This window comes from Cimex lectularius, unplaced genomic scaffold (assembly GCF_000648675.2).
Source record: "Cimex lectularius strain Harlan isolate CLEC.00 unplaced genomic scaffold, Clec_2.1 scaffold285, whole genome shotgun sequence".
Classification (NCBI taxonomy): Eukaryota; Metazoa; Arthropoda; class Insecta; order Hemiptera; family Cimicidae; genus Cimex; species Cimex lectularius.
The window spans coordinates 436,938-452,008 of NW_019392999.1; the positions used below are offsets into that span (position 1 = coordinate 436,938).

A 15,071-nucleotide genomic window follows, 5' to 3' on the forward strand; every position below is an offset into this window, starting at 1 on the left:
GATTCTGAAAATAAGATAAGTGGACGTCTTCATTATATTTTTAATATAATCTCAAAAAAAGCATTGAAAAATCTCAAAAGACGTTTGACATCAGCGGTCGCTCCATGTGGACAGAAGATCCTCGAAAAAAGTTTTATGATTTTTTATTTTTCAATTATCGAATATCACAATAAAAGGGATGTTATTTCATGACAGAAATTTCTCAGGGAAAATATTGTTTATTGTAGTGTTAACACACTGAAAGCGATGTATCGGGGAGATCTAGTTGTACTACGCATTTGCATCATCCCTGATAAGACAATAATCCATTACTTCAAGCCTGATTTTGTTGCGATGACAACTGATCCAGCTGTACAAAATCATATTGCCTAGAGATCGCCTTACCTCCTTTGGTCTCTGCAGGACATTTGTGTTTAAACTTTGTTAAAATGAGTGAAATTAAATAATTAAGTGGTGGTATTCTAATTTTTATTAATTCATTTCAAGCTCACAATATTTCTTTGAATCTTGCAACGCTAATAGCAGGAAGAGTGGTTCTTTGGACAAACTCATACTAAAAAAAGTGTTGCGAAAACTATGATTTATAGAAAAAGTGATTAGTGTAGTACTCTTCCTAAAAATTGTAATTTTTTAAAATTATTGTAGTTGATTCCACACAGTTGATTTTTTTTTTTTCTTTCCTAATAAAGTTTTCTTTTTCTTTTTTAAATTAGGGTTATTCCAAGAAACAGGGTTTTTTTTTGCTATTTTTCACCCATCAAATCACAAACATCATTAGTACAAGTCAGAGCAATAGTAAAATAATATCATGTCTATAAATGTGTGGTGGTTAGTGACCGTTAATCGATAATTATTCAGAAATCATGAGACCAGACCGCATCTCACGATTTCTGAATAATTATCATTTGTATAGTTTACATTTTTATCTGTTATTTTATGGTTCATGGTGGTTTATAGATAAAAACGTAAACTACGTAAATGATATTATTTTACTATTGCTATAACTTGTAATAATTGTGACTGTACTTCTTGTTACAGTTTTCTGTCGATAGGGGCAAAATAGCTTGAAGCGAGAGGAAAAAAAGAAAAACGTGAAATAACCTAACCTTTTCTTTAATTAAAAGAAAAGGTGTTTTTTGGTATAACTCCAATATTTAAAAAAAAATCTTTTTAGGGAGAGGAAAAAAGGAATAAATATGTATAATTGTAATTGTATGTCAGATAATAATATGTCAGATCTTACCCCAGAACCTCAGGTGTCTGGTTTAGATCTGTCAGTCATTTATGAAAAGTCTGAATATAAATAATTGTTTTAAATGTATTGTTAAATTCTAAATCTTACCCTTGTTTTAGCATTGAAATTTTGGATTGTAATTTTTTTCAAATTTGTTAAATGTATGCGATAAATCTGGCTTAGGTCGGACGTTTAACACATTGACTGCAGATTACAATTTGATGTCATCAAGCTCTCATTTTTTTCAAATCTCTCACAAAATATTTACCTGTTAAATAAGTCAAATAAAATCTCCCCTACAGTGAAAGTGTTAATAGTTAGCAAAATAGTTCTTATTGTATTAAGCTCTGTCCGATATCAATTGAACATTGTTTTATTGTTTTAAACATATTTAATTGTAAATTTAACCCTTGCTTGAAATTGTTAATCAGATCTGGGTGGGGTAGATGTCTAGCCTGCAAAGCCAAAAAAAATAAATAAATAAATAAAAATAATAATAAAAAAAGATCCTGTGGGTGTCTGACTTAGATCTGACTTCTGTTTAGGCAATAATAGTTTTTTTACAGTATAATGATTTTATTTCAACTGTATTTTATTATTTTATGTGTATGGTATAATTGTAAATTTTGCCATGGCTACAAACTATAATTGCATGAATGTCAGATGCAAGTTCAGATGTCAGATGCGCTTTATTTTATTTTATTATTTATTTATGTTTTATTGTACTTATTGTTAAATTGTAAATTGTATCCTGGCTTTAAATTGTTGAAAACAGCTTGTAATTTTGTTCACTTCTTAAATGAATGCATTGAACTTATCAGATCACTCGGAAGGAATGACGTCTGGCATTTATCTGACGGTTGTTTATGCAATAATAGTTTTAATGATTTCAGTTCAACATATTTTATTGTTTTAAGTGTATGATTTAATTGTTAAATCTTATCCTTGCTACAAATTATAATTGCATAAATGTCTCAGATGCAAATTCAGAAATGAGTTTGCTTAGTTATGAAATTTTTGTATGAGAACATGTATAAATGAATATTCTCGAATTGAATTGTACCTTATTTTATTAATATTGTATTTTATTTTTGTTTAATTTTTTAGTGGACATATTGTTAAATTGTAAATTGTACCCTCGCTTTAAATTGTCGAAAGTTTAGCTTGTAAACTTTTTTATGTTGTTTTTCTAAATCTCGTTTTAATTTTTGCTTTTTTCAATTAATTTTAATTGATTATTGTTTTAAAAGAAACCATATTGAATGTTTTATAATGGTTTTTTTTCTTTTTTTAAATCACCAGAGACAGTTATTTTTGTCGGTTTCAGTTGGTACCAATGGGCGTCGTGAGGTAGCGCTGACATGAACGTTGTAAGCTTCTGTCAAAAACGCCGGTTTGACGGTTTAAAAGGTATTTCAAATAAATTTTTCGCCCTTAATAGCTTTTTTAACCGATTTAGGACTATTTTAAAAGATAATTTCGATTAAATAACATAAAACATTAAAATTAGAGGAGTGTGTTAAAAGGCAACAACGTGGTTAAAGTAGTTCCTCGATAGAAGTGGAAAACGAACGATTAAACAAAGAGCAAGGGTTGATTTACAATTGAAAACGTAAAATTAATGAATAAACGAGGTAGAACGTTTGTAAATTGTTAATAAATTTGTAGCAAGGTGGATAATTAAATATGATTGTGGGAGGGCGCGGATGTATACCAGGGTGACGTGCCCGTCGGAGGAGGGGGTTTTCAGCTGTTTCGGTTTCCCGCCAACGACCCGGCCGCCATAACAAAACGCAACGAGGGGTCGTACGTATGTCCTCCTGCTCTGCGGACCTCTGTGTACACTGTTGGAAGTGATATTAGCATTTTTCTACGGTATCCGTGCTATCGGGCACTTTTTGTTTTGTTTATTTTAATTTGCCACTACGGACAGTCGACCGGAACCAGGGCCGTGAGTGCGGGCTTCTATTTATCGAAGACACGTGAAATGGCGTCTCTTGGGAGGGAGGAGAAAATACGAATCGAGGATATCCACCAGTACGAAGAGGACATCTCGAGCTACTGCAGGTAAATGATTTTTTTTTCCTTATTAATTCTTCTATTTTTGAGTTTTTTGCCCTTTATACGTGGAAAAAACGAGCCGGCCCACCCCCGTTTGCCGGCACCCTTTAGGCTCGAACACATGTTTTTGTCCCTAACGGTTTGAAAACAAAAATCATATGGTCTCCCGTTTGAAAACATGGATGGAGCTCTTGATAAACCGCCTGATGACAATTTGGCTGACTTTTTATCCTGCCTCGTCATACAGTTGACCGATGGTGCTGTCCCGTCAAAACGTGCCGTTCAACGCCGGTATGTCAGCTGTTTTATTTTTTTTAAACAATTTTTTTATAAAAAAAAAATTCTATTTTGGAAAATAGGCTGTGGGAACTGGGACCCGCTCAAATGTCAACCGGTCCCCTTAACCCTTACAAAACCCTAGCCCTAGATCCCATAGGGATAAGTACACAGACAGCCAAGAATGCAATAAAAATAAAATAAAACCAACTGGGTATTAAAAATATTACATGTTGACTCAACTCCGATATACTTGCTAGCATTCACACGATAAAAAGAACAATTCTGCTTTTTCAGCAGACCGACTAAAACTAAGGGAATTGTGATCATAGCTGACTTATTTATTTATTTTATTTTTTAAAAATCAACCCCCTCCGGGCTTTCTGTTTGTTCCACTTCGGTTAATTTTTAATTGTTCCTAAATCAGTGTTATTTATTTTTCATTTTATCCAATTTCTTATTTCCTTCCTAACAGAAACAGTAGAAAATATTTCAAATATTTTTTGTTTGTTTACTTCCAATCAAAAAATTAATTTCGACCTAAATGAGCGTTATTTTATTAATTAATTTTTCTTTGTATTCCAATTTTTTATTAACTTGGGTTATAAGCGAATGAGTACCAATAATCAAATCAGATCTATTTTTTAAAAAAAAATGCTAAATTCCGCTCTGATAGACACATAAACGTATATACATAATTGATAAGTCGCAGGTTTCTCAATACGAAAATATAAACAAGAACAGTAGAAAATATTTCAAATACTTTCTGTTTGTTTACTAGTAAAAAAAATCTTCTGAGATCAGTGCTGTTTATTTATATATATATATATTTTTTTATCGTTTCCAATTTTTTACGTTCCTTAAGACTATAAGCGAATGGGTCAATTATGATTAAAACTGACTTAATTTTTTGCAAAAGAATTCAAATCCGTCCTCAGACTCATAAAGGATATCAAAAATTGTCTATTTACAATTTTTCAACACGGAAATATAAACAACAGTAGAAAATATTTCGAAAACTTTCTGTTTGTTTACCACTTTGCTGTGAAATAAAAATTCTTCCTAGATCATTCATCCCTAAATCATATTTTTTTAAACGTTTTCAAATTCTGTGTCGTAATACTATGAGCGAATCATTCCATAATGATCAAATCTTACTTATTTTTAAAAAGACAATTCCAAATACACCCTGATAGTATTTAATGCACACGAGTGGATATCAGTAATTGACTATTTCCAGTTTTATCTATACTAAATATTTCAAATACTTTCTGTTTGTTTACACAGCTTGCTGTCAATTCTTATGTGTCCTTGGACTGTAATGGAATGAGTCGATTATGATCAACTCTGACATATTTTGTTTAAAAGAAAGTAAATTCGTCCCAAGACACATGAACGGATTATCATAAATTGGCTATTTATAGTTTTATCAATACGAAAATATAAACAACAACACAAGAAAATATTTCAAATATTTAAAAAAATCAAATACTAAACCTTTCTTCTTATAGTAGTCTTATTTATTTTTATTTTTATTTTTAACTTTCTGTGTCTTTTAGAAATAAACACATATAACACACTTCCTTGTTTGCAAATGAAAATATTTAGGGCGAAAGGATGAATTTAAAATCAGTAGATGATTTAAGAGAAAATATAGACCGTATTTTTCCTTTATTTANTTTTTTTTTTTTTTTTTTTTTCATAAGCGTTTAACAATACTGTGGTTCACAATCTGTCTCACTCGAAAATTGATTTCACGATTGATACAGTTTAACAGTTTATTCATTTATATTTGTGTAACAAAAATATATAAAATATGTTGGAAATGTTTGATCAGAAAAGTAAATTGAAGAAGGTGCGAAGCGAGGTTCTATTGCATTTGTTTTTAATTTATTGTTTGACTTGTTTAACCCTAATTTTCCGGCTCTTAATAATTTATTAAAAAATTCAGTTATTTTGGAATTGTTTTGTTTGAAATTTGTTTCCAAAATATTGTTACGGCGCTTCTACTTAAGGAAGTTTAGACTGCCTCCATTGTAATTTTTATTTTTATTTTTTAAATTCTAATAAAGTTTAAATTAACCGTCAATTTCGGGATTTTTTGTTTGCTTGCAAATGGTGGAGGGAGGGTCTTTATTTATTTTATGTGTTAGGCAGAAATTTTTCTCCCTTTATTGTGTCGTGTACTGTCTTCGGCTGTTCATTTCAAACTTACAGGTACGATTCTATTTTTAATGATTCAACAGCTTAACCCTAATATGCAAATTATGAAATCTTTTGACTTTTATTAATTAAAAAAATTACTTCGTTTTGGAAGTTTCATTATCACAGTTTTTAAATGCCCTTCACACTGCTTACCCCCTCTGTAAGCAAGGAAAATAAGGACGTTTCTACTATTCTCATTGTAATTAAATTTGTTTTAAAGTTTTTTTTTTTTATTATGTTGATCCATGTTAATGTTTTTTTTGTGTATTTCTTGTGCTTGGTAGACATTTCGCCCCCTTTAAATAGTTTAATACTACTGTCTACACCACAAATAGATTTATTTTTTATGTACATTGTACGATTCCATTTGTTTATGAATTATTCAACAGTTTAACCCTAATATGAATTGTGAAGTCTGTCGACCCTTAATAATTTTATCAATATCTTGGTTTAAATTATTTTAAATGATTCGATATAAGTTCCGACTATTTTCCTTGTAATTTTTTTTTTTTTTTTTTTTTTTTTTTTTTTTTTATTTTTTTTTTTATTTTTTTAATTTTACTGGCGAGATTTTTGTTGTCGGCATGATCCTTTTGTGTATATTTTATGTGCTTGGTAAATATACAATTTCCCCTTTCTTATACTGTCTCTGGGATAAATACGTTTATATATTTATGTTTATATTTCTGTATTTGACTTTGTGCGATGGATTATTATGTTTATTATAAATTCATTTAATAGTTCAATTTTAGTATGCGAATTGTGAAGTCTGTAGAAGGCAATAAGAACTTATTACTATTTTTGTTTACATTTTATGTGCTAGGTGGACATTCTTCCTCATTTGCAGTGTAAGGATAAATACATTTATATATTCATTTGTTTTTGACGTATAAGGTTCGATTGATATAAGGTTGATATTGAGGTTATTTTTAGCTGATTAAGTTGATACTGAGATTATTAATTTTGTTGGGTAATTGATTTGATTGATTAAAGTTTCATTGTTTCAATTTTTAAATTACTTGCTTCTTCACATTGCTTACACACTACGTATCATAAATAAGGACGTTTATACTATTTTTATTGTTACACATTAAAAAAAATTCTCTTTATTTTTGGCTCTTCTTCTTTTTTGCATGAATTGTGGGTTTTTTTTCCCCATAGTATCTATACTTTATGTGCTTGGTAGACATTTTTCCTCTTTAAAAAGTCTTACACTGTCTAAAGGTCAAATAGATTTATATTTTGCTATTTATTTTTCGTGTATAAAATACGATAGTTTTTTATTTATTTATTAAATTTATTAACGATAGTTTTTTATTTATTTTTTAATGATTTAAGATTTAATCCTTGGTATGCAATTGTGAAGTCCGAGGGCTCTTCAGTAGTTAAAAATCCATCGTGAAATTTTAATTTACATATTTTGAAAGTATCATTATTCTATTAAAAAGTTCCTTTACCTTAATTTTGCTTCCACATTCTGTAGGAATAACAAGTACGTTTCGACGTTTTTGTTGCAATTTTAAATTGGACTCTTTTTTTTATTGTAATAACTTTTTATAAAGTTGTTATTAAAAGCTTTAATTTAGGATTTAATGTTTATTTTCTTTGGAGACATTTTCTAATGGTTATATTTTATGTGCTAGGTACATTTTCTCCCTTAAATTATCTTAAGATGTCTGCAGGTAAATATTATTCTTTCTCTCCCTCCCTCCCTCCGCTCACTCTCTCAGGTGTATCAAAACTATTCATTTGTGTAAATGTGTACAAAATTAAATGACAAACGGTTTCACACATAAATGAATGAAGGCTCAATTTAATTGTCATACACGTGAACTATTTATTTTTATTTGTAGTCTATATTTTTCCTAGTGGACACGGCAAATTCCACACATACGGGAAAATGGTTTTTTCTTCTACGATAAAATATCGTAATAGGTGCGATAAGTGTTATCTGGCGTAAAATCAATAAAAGAAAACATTTAATAAATTGCAAGCCCTTAAAACACAAATTCACACATTACATTATGTACCCACGTTCAGTGGTAAGAGTTGATTTTGCCTGTTCCCTGCACTTTGGCCTTGCACGTTTCAGTCGTTTTTCTTTCTTCGATGAAAAGCGACGAATCTGAAGTTTTTAGGTTCGTGAATATTGTCGATTATATATAATACATATTTAATTGTTATAATTTACCATTATTTTTTGTTAAAAGTTAGAGATTATGATGTTGGCCCCGTACTATAACCTTTTATAGGAACTTAACTACTTGCTTTTATTCAAATCGCTGATCCAATACACACTTAATAAAATAAATCTAATCTGTACAGTAATTTTTGAAGAAAAAACATTGAATCTGTACTTGCATAAGTGTGTGATGTAACTACTGTTCAATTTATTGTGTTCATTTTGCTTTTGGGTTTAATTTAACATTAATTGTAATCTTGTTATGATTTAATAATTGTGACAATGATGTCAGACTAGTTTTAAGAATAGCGAATCTGTTTGTAAATATATGTTGGGCCTGAAATTGCGGTTGCAACTGTCAAGTCAACGACCTCCTTAATGGAATTGGGTTATATAAGAGAATTCGTTCACCGGCGCCGAACTTTGTTTTTTCCCCCACATAGAACTTAGCCATCTAAATGATATAAATGGATCCTCACAACCTTTACCCTTCGCCGTGAAATATTTCCAACACTCTACTTTAACAACACTGCTGGCATAGTGAAATATCTAGGGATGTTTTTTCCATAAAAGACTGATGTGGAGCACCCATCACCAAACTGAAGAGACAGAACCTTAACAAATGATATAAACCTATTTATACGTATACTAACAGTGGCCAAGGACCTACTAAATAACAACTAGGTTAGGTCGTCATTGGATGACTTACCTCTTCCAGCCTTCACGCTATTATAATTTTTGATATTATAGATACGTATACTAGCTTTTACCCGCGACCTCGTCCACGCGGGATTCGGTTTTAATGTACCTAATGCGATGCAGAGTGCTAGTATGGCTTTCTAATTCAATGTCTCGTTTCTCAAATTCATCTCTTCATTCAGTTCATTTAGGTCTATACATGGTAAAAAATTGTCCATATGACCCCCTTAGTGATGGAATTTCCACAAATCCTTTCTTAGCGGCTATCCATGCCATTGTAGGAATGCACTGTCTACATATCAGCTCTTTTAGATCCTGGAGTTTGGTCTGTGTTGTCTCAGTCAGTCACCGATCTGTTTTATATATTTAGTTAGGGATGAAATTTAAAAAATCCTTTCCTAATGGCTATCCATGCCATTATAGGAATGCACTGTTTTTCAGCCCAGGGTTTTGGTCTGTGGGTTGTGTCAGGCGGTCACGGAAATGTTTTATATATATTAAGATAGGAATGGAATTTCAAAAAATCCCTTCTTTGCTGCTATCCATGTCATGGAATGCACTGTCGAAATTTTAACCTTTAGATCCAGCGGTTTCAGCTGTCAGTCAGTCACGGGACTGTTTTATATACGTTCGGCTACTCATTTTACAAACTTTGCCAGTAGATTCTACATTCAAAATGGAACCAAAATGTCCTAATTAACCAGGGTCCGAATTTCAACATTTTCGGAACGTTTTGTGATTTTTTTTCTAGTTTCACAACCTTCCTTCAAATAAACAATGGTAACTCCAAAACTAAAAGGTTTTGGACAAATCCGTTGATACCATTGAAAACTACGTTAAATTTCCAAAAGATGTGATCTATACCAAACTTGTCAACGTTGGTGAAATAAGCGTTTCAGAAGTCAGAACTTTGAAAAATATTTTTTTTATTTTATTTTTTTTTTCAAAGTTGAAAAGCTTACTATGGTGATTCTAAACTACTATTTCCAAACCTAGAGACCACCAAATTTCAGAAAACATACTATTTAATATCCTTTTTAGTGGTGTAATTGCTTTTTTAATTATTTTTTCAAAGAAGAGGAAATTGACGAATGAAAGGAAAAACCGTGTTTAAGGTGGAAAGATAATAATAAAAAATAAAAAAACTTATCGAAATTTTGAATGAACTAAAAACGTCTTGAATCTTAAAACTTTTTATTCCTGGGAAGAATAATGCAATGATCCTATAATCAAAGTTGAAGTCGTGTTGGTAAATAAGTAAACACTTGCACTATTTCGGTTTCGAACCCAAATTAAAAAACGTTTAATAAATTCATTCAAAATTTCCTTAAGTTTTTGTTTTTTTAATCATTCCACCGTCAACCACGATTTTTTCCTTTCCTTCATCAATATCTTCATCTTGGGAAAAATGAATTACATCACAAAAAAGAATATTAAATGAAGTAAGTTTTCAGAAATTTGCTGGTCTAGGTTTGGAAATGGTAGTTTAGAATCACCATAGTAAGTTTCTACTGTTTGAAAAAAAAAATGTTTTTCAATGTTCTGGCTACTAAAACGCTTATTTTACCAACGTTTACAAGTTTAGTATTCATCAGATCTGATTGGAAATTTAATGTAGTTTTCAATGGTATAAACGAATTTGTCCAAAACTTACTCGTTTTGGAGTTAACATTGTATATTTGAAGAAAGGTCGTAAAATTAAAAAAAGGGATTAACTCCGAAACGTTGAGATTCAGGCCATATGGTTAATTAGGTCTTTTTGGTTCCATTTTGAAGGTAGAATCTACTGGCAAAGTAACACGAGTAGCCGAATACTTTATATATCGATGTTATGTTAATGTATGTTAATTTTTTACTAAATTTTAATCATTGAAATAAATAATCCTGTTTTTTTTAATATTTCAAGTTCGTTTTCATCTGGGATTTTCCTTATTACGTGCTTGGGTCTATGTCAAATTTACTGGTTAACAGTAGTTGCTCAACTGGTGGACATATGTTCGGTGTTTATTTCCCTCAGAGTCTTATTTTCCTCATTAGATTTACGTGAAACACGTTTTCACGGTTGATTTTTCGTCGTGAGTTGAATTATGTCAAGGGGGTGTAAACAGAACACCTGCGCTTTATTTTTCGCTAGAACACGTGATCCGAAACACGTTTTCGTGTCGGCCTTGTTGACGGGGGAGAGGACTTGCACTACCAGGTACCGTCCCCAACAGCAAAACAAACGGAATTTTAGTGAGAAGTTATTAAAACGATTAGATATGTCAGGTGGTTACGGCTAGGCCGTCGGTCTGGCGCCGATTGCGCAACTGGCATATCTTCTCTTTTCTTCTGCCGTCACGTCGGAAATTTACAAATACTCCTCGGGGTCCTTCTGACGAGTCGTACCTCGTTTTGGGTTGCCAGCTGATGCGCAGGCAGCTGTTCGACCCCGCCAGCTGCCTTCTCCCCCCATGGCATCGACTCTCCCAGCCGCATTCACCCTCACACTGTCCGTCCCCCAAAACTAAAACAGCTGCTCTCATCCTATTTACAACTATGACGCTCCTTCCTATTTGCTTTTCTAGTTTTATTGCTCATTTTATTATGTAATCTGTTGCATTTGTGTGACGCTTTTATGGATTAGAACGGGCAAGTGCACGGATAAGGTGGTGCGCATCTTGTCAACTTATTCATTCATTCGAATTATCTCAAAACAAACACTGAACAAAACACCAGAGATTAAGCCTTCGAGATATATTAGATAGCACAATCCAATTTTCCACTTCCACGTTCTCAATCAACCCTTAAAGTTATAAAAGTCTTGTATTTTTAAACATTAAACAATTAACAACCATGTCATTTTTTACTCAGGTTTTAGCTTTCAGTATGCCAGAATCATGGTTGGAAAAATAAAATGAATTTAAGACGATTTCTCACGATTCAATCTGAATTTAGTTTGTCAATAAAAATTATAACCGTATTCAGTTTTTGTAAACACGTTTCAATAAAAATTGACCTACTTTTGATTTGCAAACCATTGACAGTTCTTTCATATACACGGGTCGAACGTCTTTATTACGTTTTCCTCCAGAAAATTCCATTTCTTTACATTCAACAGGAAGTAATGCTTTCGATCAAATTCTACGTTTTAGCACACGGATTCGTAAGGTCGACGACTTTTGTGCTGAAACGCCACATCCAAGGCAAAAGTCTTTCCAATAATAAATCTGGAAACTTTCATTTTTTTTTACAATAGACCAAAAAGTATTTTCTATGTAATCTGTATTTTTTGTGAACAAGTCCAGCATGTTACAATTCTAAAATGTTTAGCAAACTTTGTGCCGAAGACGCTACATGGAATTGCATGGAAACTCGAGGCGAACGTCTCATTTTTATTGTAGTTACGGCAATTCCAAAGGTTGCTTGTCATCTTGAGGTTAATTTTTATTCTTTAACTACTTAAAAAAACGCGCGTGTAAAATTTGAACAGGAAAAAGTCAACTGGGATGTTCATACGTTTAAAGTCGTGTTTTCACGTGAAAGGAACGGCTCATAACTTGAACGGAATTCTCTACTTTAGCTGAAGAACAAAAGTCAATCGTGAGAACGCTCCTTAAGCCTGTAACACAAGGAATGTGGGTACAATAATCCTAAATGGTTCCTGGCCCGTATATATTTTCTTATTAGCACGGTGGAAGAGTAGAACTACTGATGTAGCTATGCCAGTTTTCCTCAATATTTTTATACTGATTTTGGAACTTGATCCCTTAATATAATATGCAGTTATCATAAGAAAAACGTATAAATTCAATTTTGATGTTTTTTTATTTATTTATTTTTTTATTACTGGGCTATCTGGGTTTTCCTGTTTTTTTCTCACGTTAGTTTATCAGATCACATCATTCTGACAGTCGAACTTTTTACCTGAAATTGGGTTCTGCTTAACTAGGCGGTCGAGAAGTCTAGGCGTCTGCTCTATCATGGTGGAATTCAAGAGGTTTTAGCCAGGAGTGAATCAAGATCAGTATTGCATCTTCTATTTATTTATTTTTTAATTAATACCTAAATGTAACTAATCAGAATCTAAAATTTTTATCATTACCGATAATACTATTAATGTGCACCCTGGGGCATTCAGGCTTCTATGCATAATCATTAATTAGTCTTTATGTAAGGTATTGGTTGAGATAAAAAAGTCAGTGTCACGAGCGGGATTCGAACCCACGATCTTCGGTAAATACGCCGCTGCTCTACCACTTAAGCTATCGTGACTTCGATCCACTCGGACATTAACTCTCCATCTCCTTTCCTTTCGAATTTTCCCGCCATTTTGAGATGGGAAGTTGGTGTCCCAGTGGGTCGATAGATCAAGTGGTAGAGCAGCGGCGTATTTAGCCGAAGATCATGGGTTCGAATCCCGCACGTGACACGACTTTTAGTCTCAACACAATACGTTACATATAGATCAATTAATTGAAAGTAGTTATTTGGTCACTCGGACCACGAACTCTAATGGATTGATAATTATATTTATTTGATCTCAAATTTCCGTTTCGCGGCGACAGTTCTCTTTTAAATTTTAACTTATGAGTCATTTCCTTGAGATAATTATAATTTCTGTTACCCTTATACAATTTTTTATTTACAAATGTATACACTAAATGACTGTCTAGCGACACTTCCTACACCTGGTTAATAATAAATTATTAATTTCATCACACTATTTTTCTATTAGTGGGAAATATTGGATTAAAAACCCATCTATCAATCTTCCTTTAATTGAAATAAGATAATTAACAAATAAGACAACCGTATCATGTTTTGTAAGAATTAAAAAATATCCTCGTTAACCAAATGCGTTATGGTTTGATAATCACTGGCTTCAGAAAATTACCTAATAAAAATTAATCATGACATGATTCACATTGATTGATTGATGACTTGGATGAATGAAGTGTACATTTTTAATCATAAGTAACTCATTGAAACGTAGTTCGTATATTTTGGTGATTTTGGGTATGAAAAAAAATACACCCATCCAAACTCTCATTCCGTGCATTTTCTTTTCGTATTCCTCGGTCAGGTATAGTAGTGGGTCAATTAATGGGGCATAGGTATCGACCTTTGGAAGGTAAACACGGGGTCATTAGTACTACTGGGTTGGAGGTCTCTTGACAGGAGCCATTGTAATATGTTGTACCTACGGCCTTTAACGCTCAAATTACAATACGCCGTTTAATTTATAACTGGCGCAAATAATGGAAATCGAAGAAAAGTACAACGGGCTGAAATCTATAAAGTTTGAAAACACGGCCGAGACAAATGACTTTACGGTCCATTCACCTCGAGAATGGCGTTCCAACAAACGTAACGCATATATTGAATATCTTGGAATGGAATATGAAACTGTAAGAAAAATTAACCGAATCCATAGTTCAAAGGCCTTCTAGCATGCGGTTTAGCATATTTTTTGTGGAATATTTGCGACAAGTTTTATTATGTTTGTAGATCATGGTTATTACCAAGCCTCTAATTTTATCCTACGAGCTAGAGTTTGATTTGAATAAAAAAAAATTTAAAATAAAATTTATGTAATAATAAAGTTGTCTCAAATTAAGAAAGGGAATGAATACAACTTATTGCCCGTCTAAAAAGTAAGTCAACCGAGACAAGGCCGCTAATGGAAGGAAAGTGTGCGAAATTTCAGTCTTTCCAAGAGAAACAATAATGGGGCGGTTATTTAAATTGTAAAAATAGGGGGTGGTTTGGGCGGCCGACACTAATGCCCTTCACTTTTTCCCAGAGCCGACTTCATCTCCATACGGATGTCCCGATTCTTTCGTACACAAATACCTACTTTATTCGCTGGATGTTTACATTATAAAAGAGGAGTAAAAGAAACGACGGGACTTAGCCCGTGGTCGAGTTTTTAGAGGGTTCTGTTTCCGGAACTTCGTTTCTTGCAACGGTTTTTAAAAAAAATTAAAAGAACTTAAATGCAAATGGAGATTTTGAACGTTGGGCTTACATTTGCTTTTTAAAGTTTTCAAAATATTCCAGAATAGAGTATGTTTTGTGCAAATTAAAGCATCCACACATAAAATTAAATTTTGAAAGATTTAGGGTTTTTTTTCAATTCGACATCTCGGTCGTTTACGGTCATTTTGGTCTGCCCATGCTCACTGTTTTGGCCTGTCAAACGGGTTTCGCCATTATCAGTGGTTATCACTGTCTCTTCGGACATGTAGAAGGACATCTAATCAGAAAATCACCCTCACCGTTTATAGGCGGATCAATATGATCGGAAACGACCTTGGTAGTGATATTAATATCTTAGCAGGTATTAAGTAAGATGGACAATCTAGTCTCCTCTTAGACTTCTAAAACCACAAATTGTCATTTTTTAGTCAACATTTGTGTAGTTTATGCTGT

General features: G+C 32.4%; 1 protein-coding gene across 3 annotated transcripts in view; it reads left to right on the top strand.

The window, feature by feature from the left end:
* Nucleotides 1-2,941: 2,941 nt before the first annotated feature.
* Nucleotides 2,942-15,071, top strand: part of LOC106666482 (transcription factor AP-4) — a 93,921-nt gene continuing 81,791 nt past the window's right edge. For 2 of the 3 annotated variants that reach the window (XM_014393709.1, XM_014393711.1), the window contains exon 1: nt 3,459-3,586. In XM_014393709.1, the coding sequence (XP_014249195.1) occupies nt 3,474-3,586 (113 nt within the window). In that variant the 5' untranslated portion in view covers nt 3,459-3,473. Of the gene's footprint in view, nt 3,302-3,458; nt 3,587-15,071 lie in introns of those variants that run through there. The other variant, XM_014393710.2, reaches the window with a different exon arrangement.